We start from the raw sequence: 16,581 nt of genomic DNA, 5'->3' as shown, positions 1-16,581 counted from the left end.
TTTCTCATAAGTTCGTTGACATTTCAATAATTAATGTACAATTTTAACATTCATTTTAGAATAAGGAAATGTTATAAGATTTTGACAATATTAATGTGACACATATCCACAAAATGTTTGGATGTAAAAAAGTGTAATTGATCAGAAATATTTATTTTAAAAGTAACATTGAATAAATATTTGAAAAATTCAAAAGAGTCTGGACGATAGCGATTATTCATACTAATACTAGTCGGATATCCTGCATTTTTAAGGCCACAAGACCAAGTAGTTTCCTCAATGTTTTTCTGTACGTATAGGATCCAATGTTAAGATTTTAATGAATATATATAATGCAGGTGAAACCGTTTTTCTTTAGGTGTGACAAGTTCTGGTTTTGCTCATACAACAGTACAGCTACAACCAAATATTACTTACTACTCTACTGTTAGAGGAATAACCAATGCTGGAAATGTACTGGAGTCTGTTTCTGACGGATTTACTGTGGATAGGTCACCTCCAACTATGGAAATGGACAGGTATATAAGCTTTGCACCAAAACAATAAACTGTTGATAGGTTGAAAGGTATAGGTTGATCTTACAGCTTTGTTCCCAAAAGGTTTACTTTCGATAACTATTGTCATGAACGTGTTTATATTAAAAGTCGTAATAAACAGGACTATTGTAAGGCTTTTTACCAAATAGAACGCTTTTTGACTTTGATAAACTATTGATAGGTTGTGATAAACAGGTTCTATATATATAAACAGCCGTGTGCCTCATAAGTTAAACTATTCAAATGTCGCAAGGACCTGGTAAAGTTCAAATCTTTGAACCTTTGTCAGTAATTTATCCCAAACTATCATGAAAAAACAGGTATATCTTAAAGCTTTGTACCTGAAAAGTTAAACTTTAATAGGTCCTTTCATGATAATAGAAAGGTTTATGTAACCCTGTATATATAATATAAGTCACATCAATTGTTGTTATGTACAGATAAAGCTTAAAGATTTGCAGTAGATTGATTGGTCACATTTAACAGTTATTATTAAAATTTCAACAGATCAAGTTTGTTATAGGATTTCAGAAGTTTTCTTTACAATGATTTGTGTGTGACTAAAACAGTCCAAATTGTTTCTTTACTTACAGGCTGACTGATAAAACATCTTCAGAGACAAACATAGGAGCAGGATCAACTATGTATCAGAAAACACCAGATGCTTTGTCTGCAATGTGGCATTACTATGAAACAGAAAGCAATATTAAAAGGGCATGGTTTTCTGTAGGAACATATCCTTATGGCAGTGATGTATATGAAAAGAGAGAAGTTAATATCTCTTCCACATTAACAAGTGACTTACCATTGGCATCAGTGCTACCAGATCTGACAGGTATTATGTACAAATTGAATAAGATATCACATTTGTTTTGGTCATGCATCGTTGTCAATGTAATGGAATTTGAGGCGACTGTAATACAAGTGAGAGTTTAGTTATCTATAAAACCAGGTTCAATCTACCGTTTTCTACAAAGGAAAATGCCTGTACCAAGTCAGGAATACATGTATGACAGTTGGTATTTATTCGTCTGATGTGTTTGAATTTGTGATTTTGCCATTTGATAAGAACTTTTCATTTTCAATTGCCTCGGAATTCAGTATTTTTGTGATTTAACTTTTTTTATAATATACTATATAAGCCTTTTTGTCTTATTATGAAGTATGCTCAAGTTTCGATGATTGGGGGATAAAGTGATTCAAAATTGAATCGACGGCAATATTGGTAACGATGGTTGCAATTGTAAAATTTAACATAAAAAGCAAAGGAAATATGGATAAGTCGTTTCATCACCTTAACGAAAAATGCATGACGCAGTCGTTATTCCAAATTTACAGGAAAACCAAACATCATCAGTATTTGGGCAGAAAATGAAGCCGGTCTGATTGGACACATTACATCAGGAGGAGTGATATTTGATACAACATCACCTGGTCCAGGTTATGTTAAATGTCCAAAGTATGTAGGGGTAAGTGATCGATTTTCTAAATGTTTCTAGTGTATAATTCATCATGCCAATATTTTCTTTACATTATCAGAGTATTAAAGAAATATCTATATTGATACTATGTACTGTGAAGATAAACTCATCATAGATGCCAGGATTATTTTTTTTATTTATTTACACCAGACGCACGTTTGGTCTACAAGACACTCATCGGTGACGCTCGAATCCAAAAAAGTTTTAAAAAAGGGCCAAAGAAGGTACAAAGTTGAAGAGCATTGAAGACCGAAATTGTAGAACAGAAGGGAAATACACCAAAAGAACCTTAAAACAAATATATCGAAAATAAACTGAAATTGCCAAAGCAAAACACAGGATCAAAGCATTGTATGTATGTTTGTAAGTTGTCATTCGATCTTTTAATTTATACTTTGTTCCTAATTCTGAGTTGGTATTACTTTGCATGGTTGATGAGTTAAACAATTTGCAGGGATCAACACTTCTGTCACTGAATTACAGGGGTTCTCTATCTTTATGATAAACATGATTAACATAATAGCATTATGTTTTGAAAACATGGGGACTATAATAGTTGAATATATCATTGGTCTATTGACTGATAGATGTTAAATTTGGAGTTAATTACTGAGAGCAGTTAAAATAGTTTGAATCTTAAATACTTTTTTATAAAAAGAAATGTCAACATAATTGTGGTCATTATAAATCGACAATCATTAAATATTGCAGATTTTGGTTCCAATTAATTGTAAGTGGACAGGATTCTTGGACAGTGAGAGTCCTATCCAAAGATTTATAGTTACAATGGGCTCTGAACAAGGTGCTTCCGATGTTTATATTATGGAGGTAGCAGGCTATTTAACAGAACATTCTATTCAAGGTAAACATCATTTTATTGCTTGTGATGGACTTCTGTCCGATATGGAATGAAGTAAGATCTAAGAATATAGATATAATTGTACACATAAAAATTCTACCAAGTAGCTAATTTATATCAAATAAGTGCTATGTGATGTTGAAATGTTTAGACATTTATTGTTTATTTGGCCATGAATTTATCAATGCTTACTATAATTTTCTGTAGAGATAAACACAAAATAAAATAGGTCTTGAAAGTTTGAAAGAATGTATTCTTATCAAATTTAAATTGTTGAAGTTTGTGTTTTACACATCAGTTACTGAAAACGAACCTCGCAAAAATAAGGCCAAATAAGCTATAAATCTTCTGACATTTAATATATCTTATGGAATCAATTTTATAAAAATTGCTAATGATTTTTTTTTTCAAATATCGATTTTATATGAAATGAAAGGACTATTTTTAGTTGGAACTCATTTTTGTTCTATGACTGTATGTCTTTATTTAGTTGAGAATTTTTAACAACACCTTAATAATATAGAATTAATGAAATTTCATATCTTATCTATTGAAAATTCCTTAATTAACTAATAGAAGATTTGAGTGAAAACCAATGAAATTGAATCAAAAATGTCAAATGCAGCTTATATATAATTACATTTCCCAACCTTTTTAAAGGAAGCCCCAAAAAATATATTCCTGAAATACCTCAACGCAGTCTCTATGGTGTTATTTCCATGATGCTCAAATCTTCTGAAGCTTCAGGGGGGGAGAGATAGTCTTTCACACAAATAGATTTTAGGTTAACAGTTTTCATAGAAGTTGAGCAACTTTTGAAATATAAAACATAGGGTATACATTAATTGCACATTGTATCAATTTCATGGTAAAATCTGGTGCTTATGTTGGTAAGAATATAATTTTGAATTCAAATCATCTTTTAATTTTTACGCAAACAGCTAAGCAGAAAATATATCTTAGGAATAAATAAAACTATAGTATAAACATATTATTATTTTTTTACTCTCTGTTCTAGGAATAACCAAGCATTTGAAACATGGTAAATCGTATTATGTTACTGTCACAGCCATGAACATGGTTGATTTGGAAACGTACGGCTTCTCTGGACCAATCGCTATAGATACTACTCCTCCAAAGTACGGTAGAGTTATAGATTTACATACAACATACAGGTTAGATGTGACAGACAATGAGATTACTGTCAACTTAAATTCCAAGGTGTGTGATGAAGAAGAAGGTAAGACTTATTTAAGAATAAAATATCAAACTAATATCATGAAGATGTGTGTCTAAAATATCCATTAACGGATTGCCTAGTAGGGATACTACAACATGCTACCCAGAAGTTGTACGAAATAAGGAATATATAGGTTTTTCATTGTGCACATTTGTGACAGTTAAGACAACTCCAGGATACTCAGGTCATTGGCTATTACAGGTGTTAATACCCATATTGATATCCATTATATCGTAAAAGAGTAAAACAAATTAGTACTGACTACGCATTTCTTTTGCTTTGAGTGTGGTCTGCTGTACTTGTTCTAACATAGTGCAGATGGGATACATTCTTGTTCTTTTCTATAATAAAGTATTAATTTTGTCACCCTATGCATTTAAACCAAAAAATAAAATGTATTGTTTTGAATAATAGTTAAAGTGAAAAAAAATAATAAAAACACTGTACAATTAACCTGCATCTGTGTTGGACCCGAGAACTAGTTGGATCATTTTCAAACTTTCAGCCTAAACAAGAAGGTTTACAAATTCGTTAGAATATTTTTTGAGTTTTAATTTGAAAATTTTAAGCCTTGTAAAAAGTGATAATCAGGATGTATATTTTTTATGAATGTAAACATTGATCGTATCAATACCTTCATTGTCAAAATGATTGAAATCAGTCATGCGATGCGTTAGGTGAATGTGTAGAAACCCACATAATTTGAAGTTAGAAAATGATCAGATAAATATAGAGTATTCGTGAGAAGAATGCATATCGGCATTTTGATTGAAAATTGTGTAAAAAAAGGTTTTGTGTTAAAAATTTTAAAGTCAGGTATAAATAATAAGTTGAACACTTGTTCTTGTAGTCAAAATAAGTATGATGTCTTGAAATGCTATTTTATTTTTCCTTGCCTTTTGTTAATATTGACACATCAAAAAATAAAATGGCCATTATTATTTGGACTTTTGTTCTTGTTTTAGAGTGTGATTCACTTGAAGCAACATGTTCAGAATCTTTATCAACTGTATCAGTTACTTGGCAACCATTCAGTGATTATGAATCAGGAATTGTGAGGTATGTTTTTTATGCAAATGGATAAAATTTCCTTCATTTTGTTTTTTTTATTTATTTTTTGTTTTGGGGGGATATGGTTTACGGTCGGTAAAATTGTGGGTATATTATCTTTCGTTGGTATTATTTTGAATGGTTGGATATTAAAAATGGCTCTTTGTATGGCGTTAAATTTTTACTGGTTTCCTCATTTATATAAAAATACATCATGTGATTTTGAGTACTAGTTATCTCAATTCATTGGTTTTCCCTTGCAAACCAGCTTCACGATAACAAATAATAAGTAATAAATACTAATGTAGTAAACGTAAAAACTGAACTCTGAGAAAAATTCAAAAAGGAAAGTCCAAAAAGGCCAAACACATCAAACGAATGGATAACAACTGTCATATTCCTGACTTGGTACAGACATTTTCTAATGTAGAAAATGGGGGATTGAACCTGGTTTTACAGCTAGTTAAACCTCTCACTTATATGACAGGCACATCAAATGCCATTACATTGTCAACGACACGTGAGCAAAACAAACATACTCAAAGAGTAAAAATGTCAAAAATAGCGGTACAGCAGTCAACATTGTGGTATCATCTTAATCACTATAAAAACAACAAATGTAATGAAGAAGCAAAAAAAGGCATACATCAAATTTAACATCCTCAGTTTGCTTATCTTACACGATTTTATTTATCTATGTACAGTCTACAAATAAAGGATGGAAGGTTTTCAGTACTGGTGTAAAATTACGCGTTTGAAATTCGCACAGGTAGACATAAAATAGTTTTGTCGTTCAAAGTATGACGGCATACATAAATGCAGAGTCACTTACAGTACATTTTAGATATAACAAGAAACAGCCTTTACAGTAAAATTAATAATAATAAATAAAATAATTGTGTGGTTCAAAGTATGACGGCTTACATAAGTACAGAGTCACGTCAAATGTATATCATAAAAAACAGACTTAACAGAAAAAGTAGTATAAATGAATAAAATAGTTTTGTCATTCTTCTTCTTCTTCTTCTTCGGAAGTCTACCCTATTTGCAGGGTCACCGCATTAAAAATATCCTAGTTTTAGGTTACTTTTTTTAAATTTAATATGTAACTTAGTTTTAGTAAAACAAAATAATAAGGATATCAAAGTATGACAAGATCCATAAGTAAAATCAATATTAATAAACGAAATAATTTTGTCGTTCAACGTATGATGTTTTACATAAGCACAGAGTCACTTCAAATGAATATCTCAAAAAACTGACTTAACAGTAAAATATAAAAGCATAGTGTTACACGTGTGGTATAATAGAAGTTGCTTCTTTATGTAAATATTATTTTTCCACCTTGCTTAAGATAGTTGTAAATATAGAGATACGAATAACTGACCACTTAAACTGTTGAAGTATTATAGATTTGAGTCATGCTCTTAAATTTGCTATAAAATACAAAGTTCACAAGTATTTTTCAGCATTCAGTATATGACCTTTTGCATATACTTAGATAACAAAATAAAATGAATATAAAAGTTTTATAGGAGCAAGGTACATTCATTTTATATTTGATACAGGACCTGCATGTATGCTACCTTTTGAATATTTATTGAAATGTTGATATAATTTTGCGAAATGTGGTAAATTTAATCATGTAAACTAAGCGATCTTTGATTAATCTAAACCCCTTGTTAAAGACAACAGAAGAAGAAAACATATTACTGCAAAATTAGGAGCGTGGTTTTTCTTAATGTTGCACATAAGTGTGATAACGGATCTATCCCGTTACTGTCTATTCTATTATCATGGTTTTAAGCAACATGACATAATATATTTGACTGAAATGTCTTTAAACGGTATATAAATATACGTTGTTTTACACATGATAAAATATTTGGCAATATAGGTTAAAAGATTTTCATCTTCTCAATATAGCAATCGTAATGATTAGTAACTTGATGGACAAAACAAGTAACAGAATGGTACCTTATATGTGCTATCATAACCTGTTATCGTCAACACATTGGCAAAAGTAAAATGTTGTGTGAGGGGATTATTTGGTGCAAGGTTCAATTCAAAGAGAAAATAATACCGAATTGAATACGGTGCTGGTGGTCATTTTGCAAACCAACAATTAAGTTTTATTCTTAAAAAAACATTTGAATTTATTTCAGACAAAGTTTTATTGAGCACTTTCCTAAAAGCTTTAACTAGCTTTCAGAAAGGGAAACAGGATATGATGACACAATTTGCACTAATTTTCCCAAATTATTTCAATAAAGTTTTGTTTGACACTATCATTAGAATTGCATTTTTAGCTCACCTGGCCCGAAGGGCCAAGTGAGCTTTTCTCATCACTTGGCGTCCGTCGTCGTCCGTCGTCGTCGCCGTCCGTCGTCGTCCGTCGTCGTTAACTTTTACAAAAATCTTCTCCTCTGAAACTACTGTGCCAAATCAAACCAAACTTGGCCATAATCATCATTGGGGTATATAGTTTTAAAATGTGTGGCGTGACCCGGTCAACCAACCAAGATGGCCGCCACGGCTAAAAATAGAACATAGGTGTAAAATGCAGTTTTTGGCTTATAACTCAAAAACCAAAGCATTTAGAGCAAATCTGACATGGGGGTAAAAATGTTTATCAGGTCAAGATCTATCTGCCCTAAAATTTTCAGATGAATCGGTCAATCGGTTGTTGGGTTGCTGCCCCTGAATTGGTAATTTTGAAGAAATTTTGCTGTTTTTGGTTATTATCTTGAATATTATTATAGTTAGAGATAAACTGTAAACAGCAATAATGTTCAGCAAAGTAAGATCTACAAATAAGTCAAATGACCAAAATGGTCAGTTGACCCGTTTAGGAGTTATTGCCCTTTATAGTCAATTTTTAACCATTTTTCGTTAATTAAAGTAATCTTTTACAAAAATCTTCTCCTCTGAAACTACTGGGCCAAATTAATCCAAACTTGGCCACAATCATCTTTGGGGTATCTAGTTTAAAAATTGTGTGGCGTGACCTGGTCAACCAACCAAGATGGCCGCCACGGCTAAAAATAGAACAAAAGGGTAATTGCAGTTTTTGGCTTATAACTCAAAAACCAAAGCATTTTGAGGAAATCTGACATGGGATAAAAATGTTTCTCAGGTCAAGAACTATCTGCCCTGAAATTTTCAGATGAATCGGTCAATCGGTTGTTGGGTTGCTGCCCTTGAATTGGTAATTTTGAGGAAATTTTGCTGTTTTTGGTTATTATCTTGAATATTATTATAGATAGAGATAAATTGTAAACATTAATAATGTTCAGCAAAGTAAGATCTACAAATAAGTCAACATGACCAAAATGGTCAGTTGACCCCTTTAGGAGTTATTGCCCTTTATAGTCAATCTTTAACCATTTTTCATAAATCTAAGTAATCTTTTACAAAATCTCCACTGAAACTACTAGGCCACAACCATCTTTGGGGTATCTAGTTTGAAAAATGTGTCCGATGACCTGGCCATTCAACCAAGATGGCCGCCACGGCTAAAAATAGAACATAGGGGTAAAATGCAGTTTTTTGCTTATAACTATGAAACCAAAGCATCTAGAGCAAATCTGACAAGTAGTTAAGTTGTTAATCAAGTCAATATCTATCTGCCCTGATTTTTCAGATGAATTGGACAACTGGTTGTTGGGTTGCTGCCCTTCAATTGGTAATTTTTAAAGAAATTTTGCCGTTTTTGGTTATCTTGAATACTATTATAGATAGCGATAAACTGTAAACAGCAATAATGTTCAGCAAAGTAAGATCTACAAATAAGTCAACATGACCTAAATGATCAATTGACCCCTTAAGGAGTTATTGCCCTTTATAGTCAAGTTTTAACAATTTTCATTAATTTGGTAAATTTATGTAAATTTTTACCAAATACAGTTCTCTGTTACTAATGGGCCAAGTTCATGATAGATATAATTGTAAGAAGCAAAATCGTTCAGTAAAGTAAGAACTTCAAACACATCACCATCACCAAAATACAATTTTGTCATGAATCCATTTGTGTCCTTTGTTTAATATGCACATAGACCAAGGTGAGCGACACAGGCTCTTTAGAGCCTCTACTTTTATTTTGCTTAAATTCTTTCTTTTTATAAAAAAAAATGTTAAACCAGTAACGTTTAATCAAATTTGTAATTTCAAAATTGCACATATTTAAAGAACTATATCTAAGGTTTATAAATTCAAGCAACAAAACGACAAAAAACTTTTGTCTAAAATGTTGATTATATGTCAATATATATTTTCAGATACCAGATAGCAGTAGGAACAACCCCTGGAGGAGGCCAGATAAGGTCATTCTTTGACATACCAATAGATACCCAATATCATACAGTGACTGGTCTTGATTTGATGGGATATAGGACGGTACATTTATTCAATTTACATGATTACATATTAAAAAAATATTTTATTTCTGCAGCAAAAGCCTTTAGTCTTGATCTTTATTTGATACAGTGATATAATTACATAGCAAATCAATCATGCATCTGTATTAAACAATCCAAATATCATCTCACCTTAAATATGTTTGGAAATGATTTGACTTGGTCTGTTAATGATTCAGTCATTGTCACTGAACTAGTATATATTTGTTTAGGGGCCAGCTGAAGGACGCCTCCGGGTGCGGGAATTTCTCGCTACATTGAAGACATGTTGGTGGCCTTCTGTCGTTGTTCTTTCTATGGTCGGGTTGTTGTCTCTTTGACACATTCCCCATTTCCATTCTCAATTTTACTCTTAAAGATGACTGTCGATCATATAAAATCTATCAAAACACGTTGTGGATGGTAATGATTATTGATTTGAAGTAATGGTAACTGAATGCTAGAGTCTGTGTTTTACATTTTGATGTAGTTATGGCTATGAAATAAATAGGTTAGGTATATTTTCCGGTGAGAACGTCGCTAAAACGTAGTTTATTACAACATGTACGATACGAAACAACTCATGCTGTAGGACTATTTTGAACAGACACAGTTCGTTTGAATCGTTTTTATTTGTTAGTAGAGTTTGAAAATTTGGAAACAAAAAATCTGCATAAAAGAAGTCATATTGAAGAACACCTACCTTATGCACAACCTTATATTTTTATCCTGCCATTTTTAGCAAACCAGGCCAAATTTCTATTTCAATAAAGTTATTTGGAGCGACATATTCAAAATTATTTCTGTAAATTGTCTTGTTTAAAGTTCTCGAAATAACTATATTATGTCAACACGTCAAACTTAATATTTTATCAAAATGTTATAAAAATTTCAAAAGCCAAATAGTTGCATTCTAGTTATATAGACAATGCAAATTTCCTATAAGAACTTCATTTGTGGTTAAAATTGTACCACTTTCGGTATAAAGTTTCGTGAAAAATTTATCCATAAACGGAAAGTTGATATGCACTACTAATTTATTTAAAGGTCTAAATATAGGGCTGTGCGGCATATTTTCAACAGTAATATGGTCTGAACCATAGTTTAAACTTATACTTAAATTCTCTTTTACCCCTACTTCCACTGTTGGACCTCATAGGAAATAAATTGTATGCGCTTCCTTTTTTATCTATACTGGTAACATTCCCATATTATACGCTAACAGATTAAAATATCTATGAATGTCTTATGTCTCATCAAACGAGGCGTGGCTTGTGAAACCGCTGTATTTACAAAATGAAACCTATATCAATGTGTTGGGTACTCACTTGATTTGTATTTATCTTTTTCTTGAGACATTATAGAACATGATTCATTTTACAATATTGAATTTATTTAGGTATTTGTATCAGTGAAAGGTGAAAATGGTGCCGGTTTAGCTAGTGTTGCTACATCAAATGGCTTACATCTATCTTATTTGAGTCAAGGATTACCACCTGTGTCTCATATTGGAATAAATGACGTACTTAGGAACTCGATAGGAGATGTGTAAGTATTGTAAGCTGGTTCTATTGTCCCGCAACAAATTCTTCAAAACAAAAGCCGTAACAAGAGTCGAGATTCAGCTGGCCTGCCGACAATTTACTGCGTTAAACACGTTTTGGGATACCTCATCCCTCCCTTCCACTTCTAGCCAATGTTGAATAAACAAACACAATGCAATATTCAGTTGGATATAAATATAAGCCAGATGCAAGAATATGTAACTGAAGAAAATTAGCAAAATGACAATAAGTAACATAACTTGACAAACGACAACCAGCTGTTACTCGTCTTCTATATCATTTGACAAGGAGGAAATTTTGCCGAACCAAAAGTCCTTCATGGCTTCAATGATTATTAGATTTACAGCAAATCTGAGGAATTATCTCGTTTGTACAATATACTTAAGCATCATAATATTTTGCATGTTCGACGAACGAATAGTCAATTAGAGTGACAAAATTATGTCAACAGTGAAATAGGATCTTCAACAATAATGTGAAACTCTTAATTCTCTACTGGTATTATCCCTTTGTGGATTTAAAAAAACGAAAAAAAATAGAATTACCTTCCACCCAGCTTTTTGAGCACTCTCATATTTACATTCCTGTCGGATTTTAATCAAATTTATATCAAAGGTTTATAAAGTAAGAAATCAGTACTGATAAAAAAATCAAAGAGTAATGTCCTTGTTAATATTGTGGTTCTTTTTAATTTACAATAAAAACGCATTTAAATCACAAAAGTTTGCATTTGGACGCATACATTATGTGGAACACGAAGGACACTGGACTTTTATTTCATAATTTTTTCATGCAGACCTATCAGTTTATCTTATTTTTTTCGCTTTGAAACTTCAAGATCCAGGTTATACTTTAATCAAAATGGAACAAAATCACGAAGTACTTTTGGCTTGTATGTATGGGTTTTTTTTATAGATGTTGTAATTTGAATACTGATTGTGATATTATGATAGTATTCCGAAGATGTAGTTTAAGAAAAACTCATTTCCCTTGGTAAATACGTTGAAGGTTATTATGCCAAAATGTCTTTATGAAACCAAAAGTGTGTTTTTCTCCTCATCATTTGACTGCAGACAAAAATGTTTTAATTTAAATAATTTTAAACGTTTATAAGTTGTAAATACTCATCACAACTGTCTAGTAAACATCTTTTACCAGTCTTTGTTATGATCAACTAGTTTACATTTAGTTAGTTTAATATGAAAATTTTCTTAGCAAAGGAAAAATTAACTGATATAAAAGTAGATACATGTATTTGATTTGGAATTTGTTTTTTTTTTATGGAAAATCAATCTTTTTACTATGTCCATCACTATTATTTTTTTATCAGAAATTTCCAGGAAAGTTTTGACACATATAGAGCATCATGGGATGTTTCTGGTGATCCATGTTCCATCCGGAAATATGAATGGCAGGTACAAAGACTTGATGGCCAGATCATACAGCAATGGCTGGATATGGGAGGTTGGTCAATCATTTTTAAGGATTTAAATTTGGTTTTTGTTATTGAAGAAGAAACATTTAGTCGTTAGAACTTTCAAAATGTGTGTAAGTTTGGGTTGATAAAGCAATTCAAATAAGAGTTTTTAAGTTATGAGTACTTTGCTTTCTGTGAAAATCTCAGTCGAAATTGATAGAAATAATGTGCATATTTTATTTTATATATCTTTAAAATATCATTTTCATAGAAAATGGGCATATTGGGGCATTTTTATTTACAATTAACAAATGATGTCTTTTTTTAAGTGAGAACCTCTGGAATGAATGATGAACTACACATGGAAAGTGGAGCTTTGTACTATTCATTGCTTAAAGTAATAAATGCACTGAATTACACATATATTATAAGATCTAATGGTGTCACAATTCATCAAGACCCACTGATCCCTGGGAAAGTGTTTGATGGAGATATAACTGGATATGACCTTAACTTCCAGCCATCAAGGACAAGTGTATCCGCTAACTGGGATAGTTTTGGTTTACCAGCATCTGCTAAAGTACAGTTTGATGTTATTTCAGGTATATTTATCGTGATTATTATATGATTTGTATTTCAACATTTCTATAATTGTTTAAATTGTAACTATCATTATCATTTTTGAAATATTCTACAAAACTTCTATGTGAGTATATGTTATGGTAAAAAAATTTAAAGCAAAATTTCAAACATGACCTAATTTACAAACTTTTTTTATTATTTAAAGGAAATCCTGGAATTCATGTGGACAAAGGAATACTGGAGGAACAAAATGACAACCAACAAGTTACCTATTATGAGGTAGCTGTTGGAACTGACAGAAGATTCCCTAAAACTAGGGATAATGTTGTACCATTGACTAATGTTGGGAGGAATAAATCTGTAACTTTCTACAACCTTGATTTGGTTCCTGGTTCAGGACTGTACTATTTCACTGTTAAAGCCTACAGTGCATCTTACTCCATTGCCACTGTGACGTCTAATGGATTTCGAGTTGGATTTGATGGTAGTATTACAGGTAACTGTCAACTCACAATAGAGAAAAAAATGAATAGAACCTTTGACTGACGAATAAGAAAAACTCATATTGTCTATTAATGTAAAACAATACGTAGTTTTTTCTTATCACAATATTTTCTGTACTTTTCATCTAGAGTTTTCCAAGATATTTGTTGGTGTCTTCTTGAATATAATTATATATAACTGCCATTTATACTCCTTACTCTAACCATAAAGAATACAAGATGTCCATCTTTCCTTTAAGTAATTTTTGTTATCATCTACTTGGAAATCTTAATAGGTTCTGATGTACAGTAGTTGTCGTTTGTTTATGTAATATATACGTGTTTCTCGTTACTCGTTTTGTTTATATAGATTAGACCGTTGGTTTTCCCGTTTGAATGGTTTTACACTAGTAATTTTGGGGCCCTTTATAGCTTGTTGTTCGGTGTGAGCCAAGGCTCCGTGTTGAAGTGTTGTTAACCTATAATGGTTTAATTTTTAAATTGTTATTTGGATGGAGAGTTGTCTCATTGGCACTCACACCACATCTTCCTTTATCTATCTAGCTAGAATGTGAAAAAAACACAAATTCTTCACAGCTATTTGTATTTGTTTCCGATGCGCTGATTCCTTTTACTGTTCTAGAGTTTTATCATGATGTTATACAACCAAATTATAGCACGTTCCATCCAGTGGCATACGAAAATATGTCGATAAAACTATTCCCTTGAATTTGACGAACGTAGATTGGTAATCCTACATTTCATTGCATTTAAACATTTCTGGTCAATAAACATAAGTATTGGTTATTTTGAAATACATTTATTTTCTAATTGGGGTTTCTATTGAATTTTCTGGACACTTAAGGTTACATGGTTCTAAAACGTATATATGTTCCGGACCATATGATTATCTGGACCATACGCGTATGGTCATGACCATATGGGTATATACTCATATTGTCCGACCATACGCGTATGGTCGGACCGTACGCGTATGGTCGGGGTAATCAACACGTATACTTTTAAACTCTTCATTAGGTGTGACCCTTCTGGTTGTTATGTCACTAAAATGGCATTTTATTATATATTTTTAAAAAAATTAAAAAAACCAACAGTTTCACACAGTTAATATCACTTACTATTTGTAAGTACAATTATAACAAGATGTCAAAATCAAATGAACATATTGTAAAAGGAATTTTATTGTTAAAAGTAGGTGTCATCACCGGCAAGGATCATGATAAATTTTTTAAAGATCATGATATTTTTAAGACATGTTTTATAAGTGAAATATTAAAAGTGTATGTTTCTTTATTTTTTTCTATACTTCTATTTTAATCTTAATTATAAGACCAGTAAAATAGCATTTAAGAGCTAGAAAATAGCTATTGCCTTTATTTAATTTGATCTGTGATATTCATTTTACGATATTGGAGATTTAGAGTTTCTAGTGAATGACATTCCAAGTATACAAAAGCAAACACGAATACAATAAGCGATGAAAACTAAGATAAACTTACTGTGGTATCAATATTTAATGTTTATGTAGCTTTAAAATGTAAAATTAATACGTATTATTTCTATTGTATATTTGAAAAAATACCTATATGGTCCAAATACTCATATGGTCCGGCCCGTAAATAACCAAACGGGTATAATACTCATATGGTCCGACCATACGCGTACGGTCGGACCATGCGCGTATGGTTGGACCATATGAGTATACGCATATGGTCCAAATACTCATATGGTCCGGAACATATACAAGTAAGACAAAGGTGAACATTTGATTGGTTAACTTCCATTAATGGTTACTTTCTTATATGTAATGAAATGTTATGTGAATTTTTTTTACAGGATGAAACTTTACTCATACTAAGTATTTCTTTCAATAAGGATAAATTCTGCACATTTTTTTTTAGAAAAATGCAAATTTAACAAAAACTAATAAAAAATCATTGTTGGTATTACACATCCAACTATTATAGTTTCCAATATAAATGACTAAAAGTGAAATAACTAGTTAACAACTTTATTCTTGGTCCATTAATTTCAAAAACAATTTCACCTGATAATATTGACTTTCCTTGACTGATGATGTGTTTAGGTTCATTTTTTATTTTTGGAATTTGTCTTGAAAGCTTGGTATGGAGACTGAGAGAGATTGTCAGCAAATGGTCAGCAAGATAAATGATACAAATAAATCATCTTTATCCAAATTTTCACTTAAATTTATGTAGCATTTCAAACCTTTAAGTGACAATTTTATACAATTTTTACTGTTCGAAATGTTCTTGAAAATTTAGCCAAATAAAATCAAAACAAAAACTAAAAATAACTAGATTAAAATTATAAATTAGCAAACAAAACTGAATGAAATAAAGGCTAGAAACATATTCAGATAGCACATGTCTTATAAGTAAGCAGTTCAGACTTTTATGAGTCGTTTTGATTTTATGTTTAAATCTTTAAAATATAATTAACAGATTTTGCACATTTGCCACTTGCTCTAAAAAGTCCTCAGCTATGGGGTTATTGGAAAAATTGTCAATTTTCAGATTTGAATAGGAGTTGGTAAATGAAATCTTGTAAAAAAATCATATGATACCATCTTACGGTTGTTGTTTGTTTCAGCTGGGAAAATAATAATGACAGACTTTGTAAACAACAGTACACATGTTGGTGTACAGTTTGAAGGATTCCAGTCCAAACTAGATATATTAATGTATTATGTTGCATTATCTAACCATTCTGAGGCTGATGGGACAGATTGTCAACTCTATGTATGTATTAGTTATTTTTTGTGTTTCTCATTATGTATAATAAAAGAAAATTTGGTATGCGGCAATATCTCATTTTTGTACTTTGTTTTAACTCAACACGCTGTGTTAGTTATGAAATTTCATTTTATATTGTAAACAATAATAGATTATTTGTAAGACTATGACATTAAAACCTTCATTTGACTTTCATAA

At 31.2% G+C, this 16,581-nt stretch overlaps 1 protein-coding gene across 1 annotated transcript in view; it reads left to right on the top strand.

Moving 5' to 3' along the window:
- The window catches only part of LOC134684579 (uncharacterized), a 57,624-nt gene that overhangs the window by 8,108 nt on the left and 32,935 nt on the right, over positions 1–16,581 (top strand). Inside the window, exons 9-20 of the mRNA XM_063543874.1 lie at positions 359–518; positions 1,130–1,371; positions 1,875–2,005; positions 2,729–2,879; positions 3,895–4,116; positions 5,082–5,175; positions 9,444–9,561; positions 10,960–11,108; positions 12,456–12,589; positions 12,872–13,144; positions 13,330–13,620; positions 16,241–16,389. Coding sequence (XP_063399944.1) covers positions 359–518; positions 1,130–1,371; positions 1,875–2,005; positions 2,729–2,879; positions 3,895–4,116; positions 5,082–5,175; positions 9,444–9,561; positions 10,960–11,108; positions 12,456–12,589; positions 12,872–13,144; positions 13,330–13,620; positions 16,241–16,389 — 2,114 coding nt within the window. The remainder of the gene's footprint in view (positions 1–358; positions 519–1,129; positions 1,372–1,874; positions 2,006–2,728; positions 2,880–3,894; positions 4,117–5,081; positions 5,176–9,443; positions 9,562–10,959; positions 11,109–12,455; positions 12,590–12,871; positions 13,145–13,329; positions 13,621–16,240; positions 16,390–16,581) is intronic.

Source organism: Mytilus trossulus, chromosome 9, assembly GCF_036588685.1.
Source record: "Mytilus trossulus isolate FHL-02 chromosome 9, PNRI_Mtr1.1.1.hap1, whole genome shotgun sequence".
Taxonomy (NCBI): Eukaryota; Metazoa; Mollusca; class Bivalvia; order Mytilida; family Mytilidae; genus Mytilus; species Mytilus trossulus.
The sequence above is the reverse complement of the archived record's forward strand: the minus strand, read 5'-3'. Positions and strand labels throughout refer to the sequence as shown.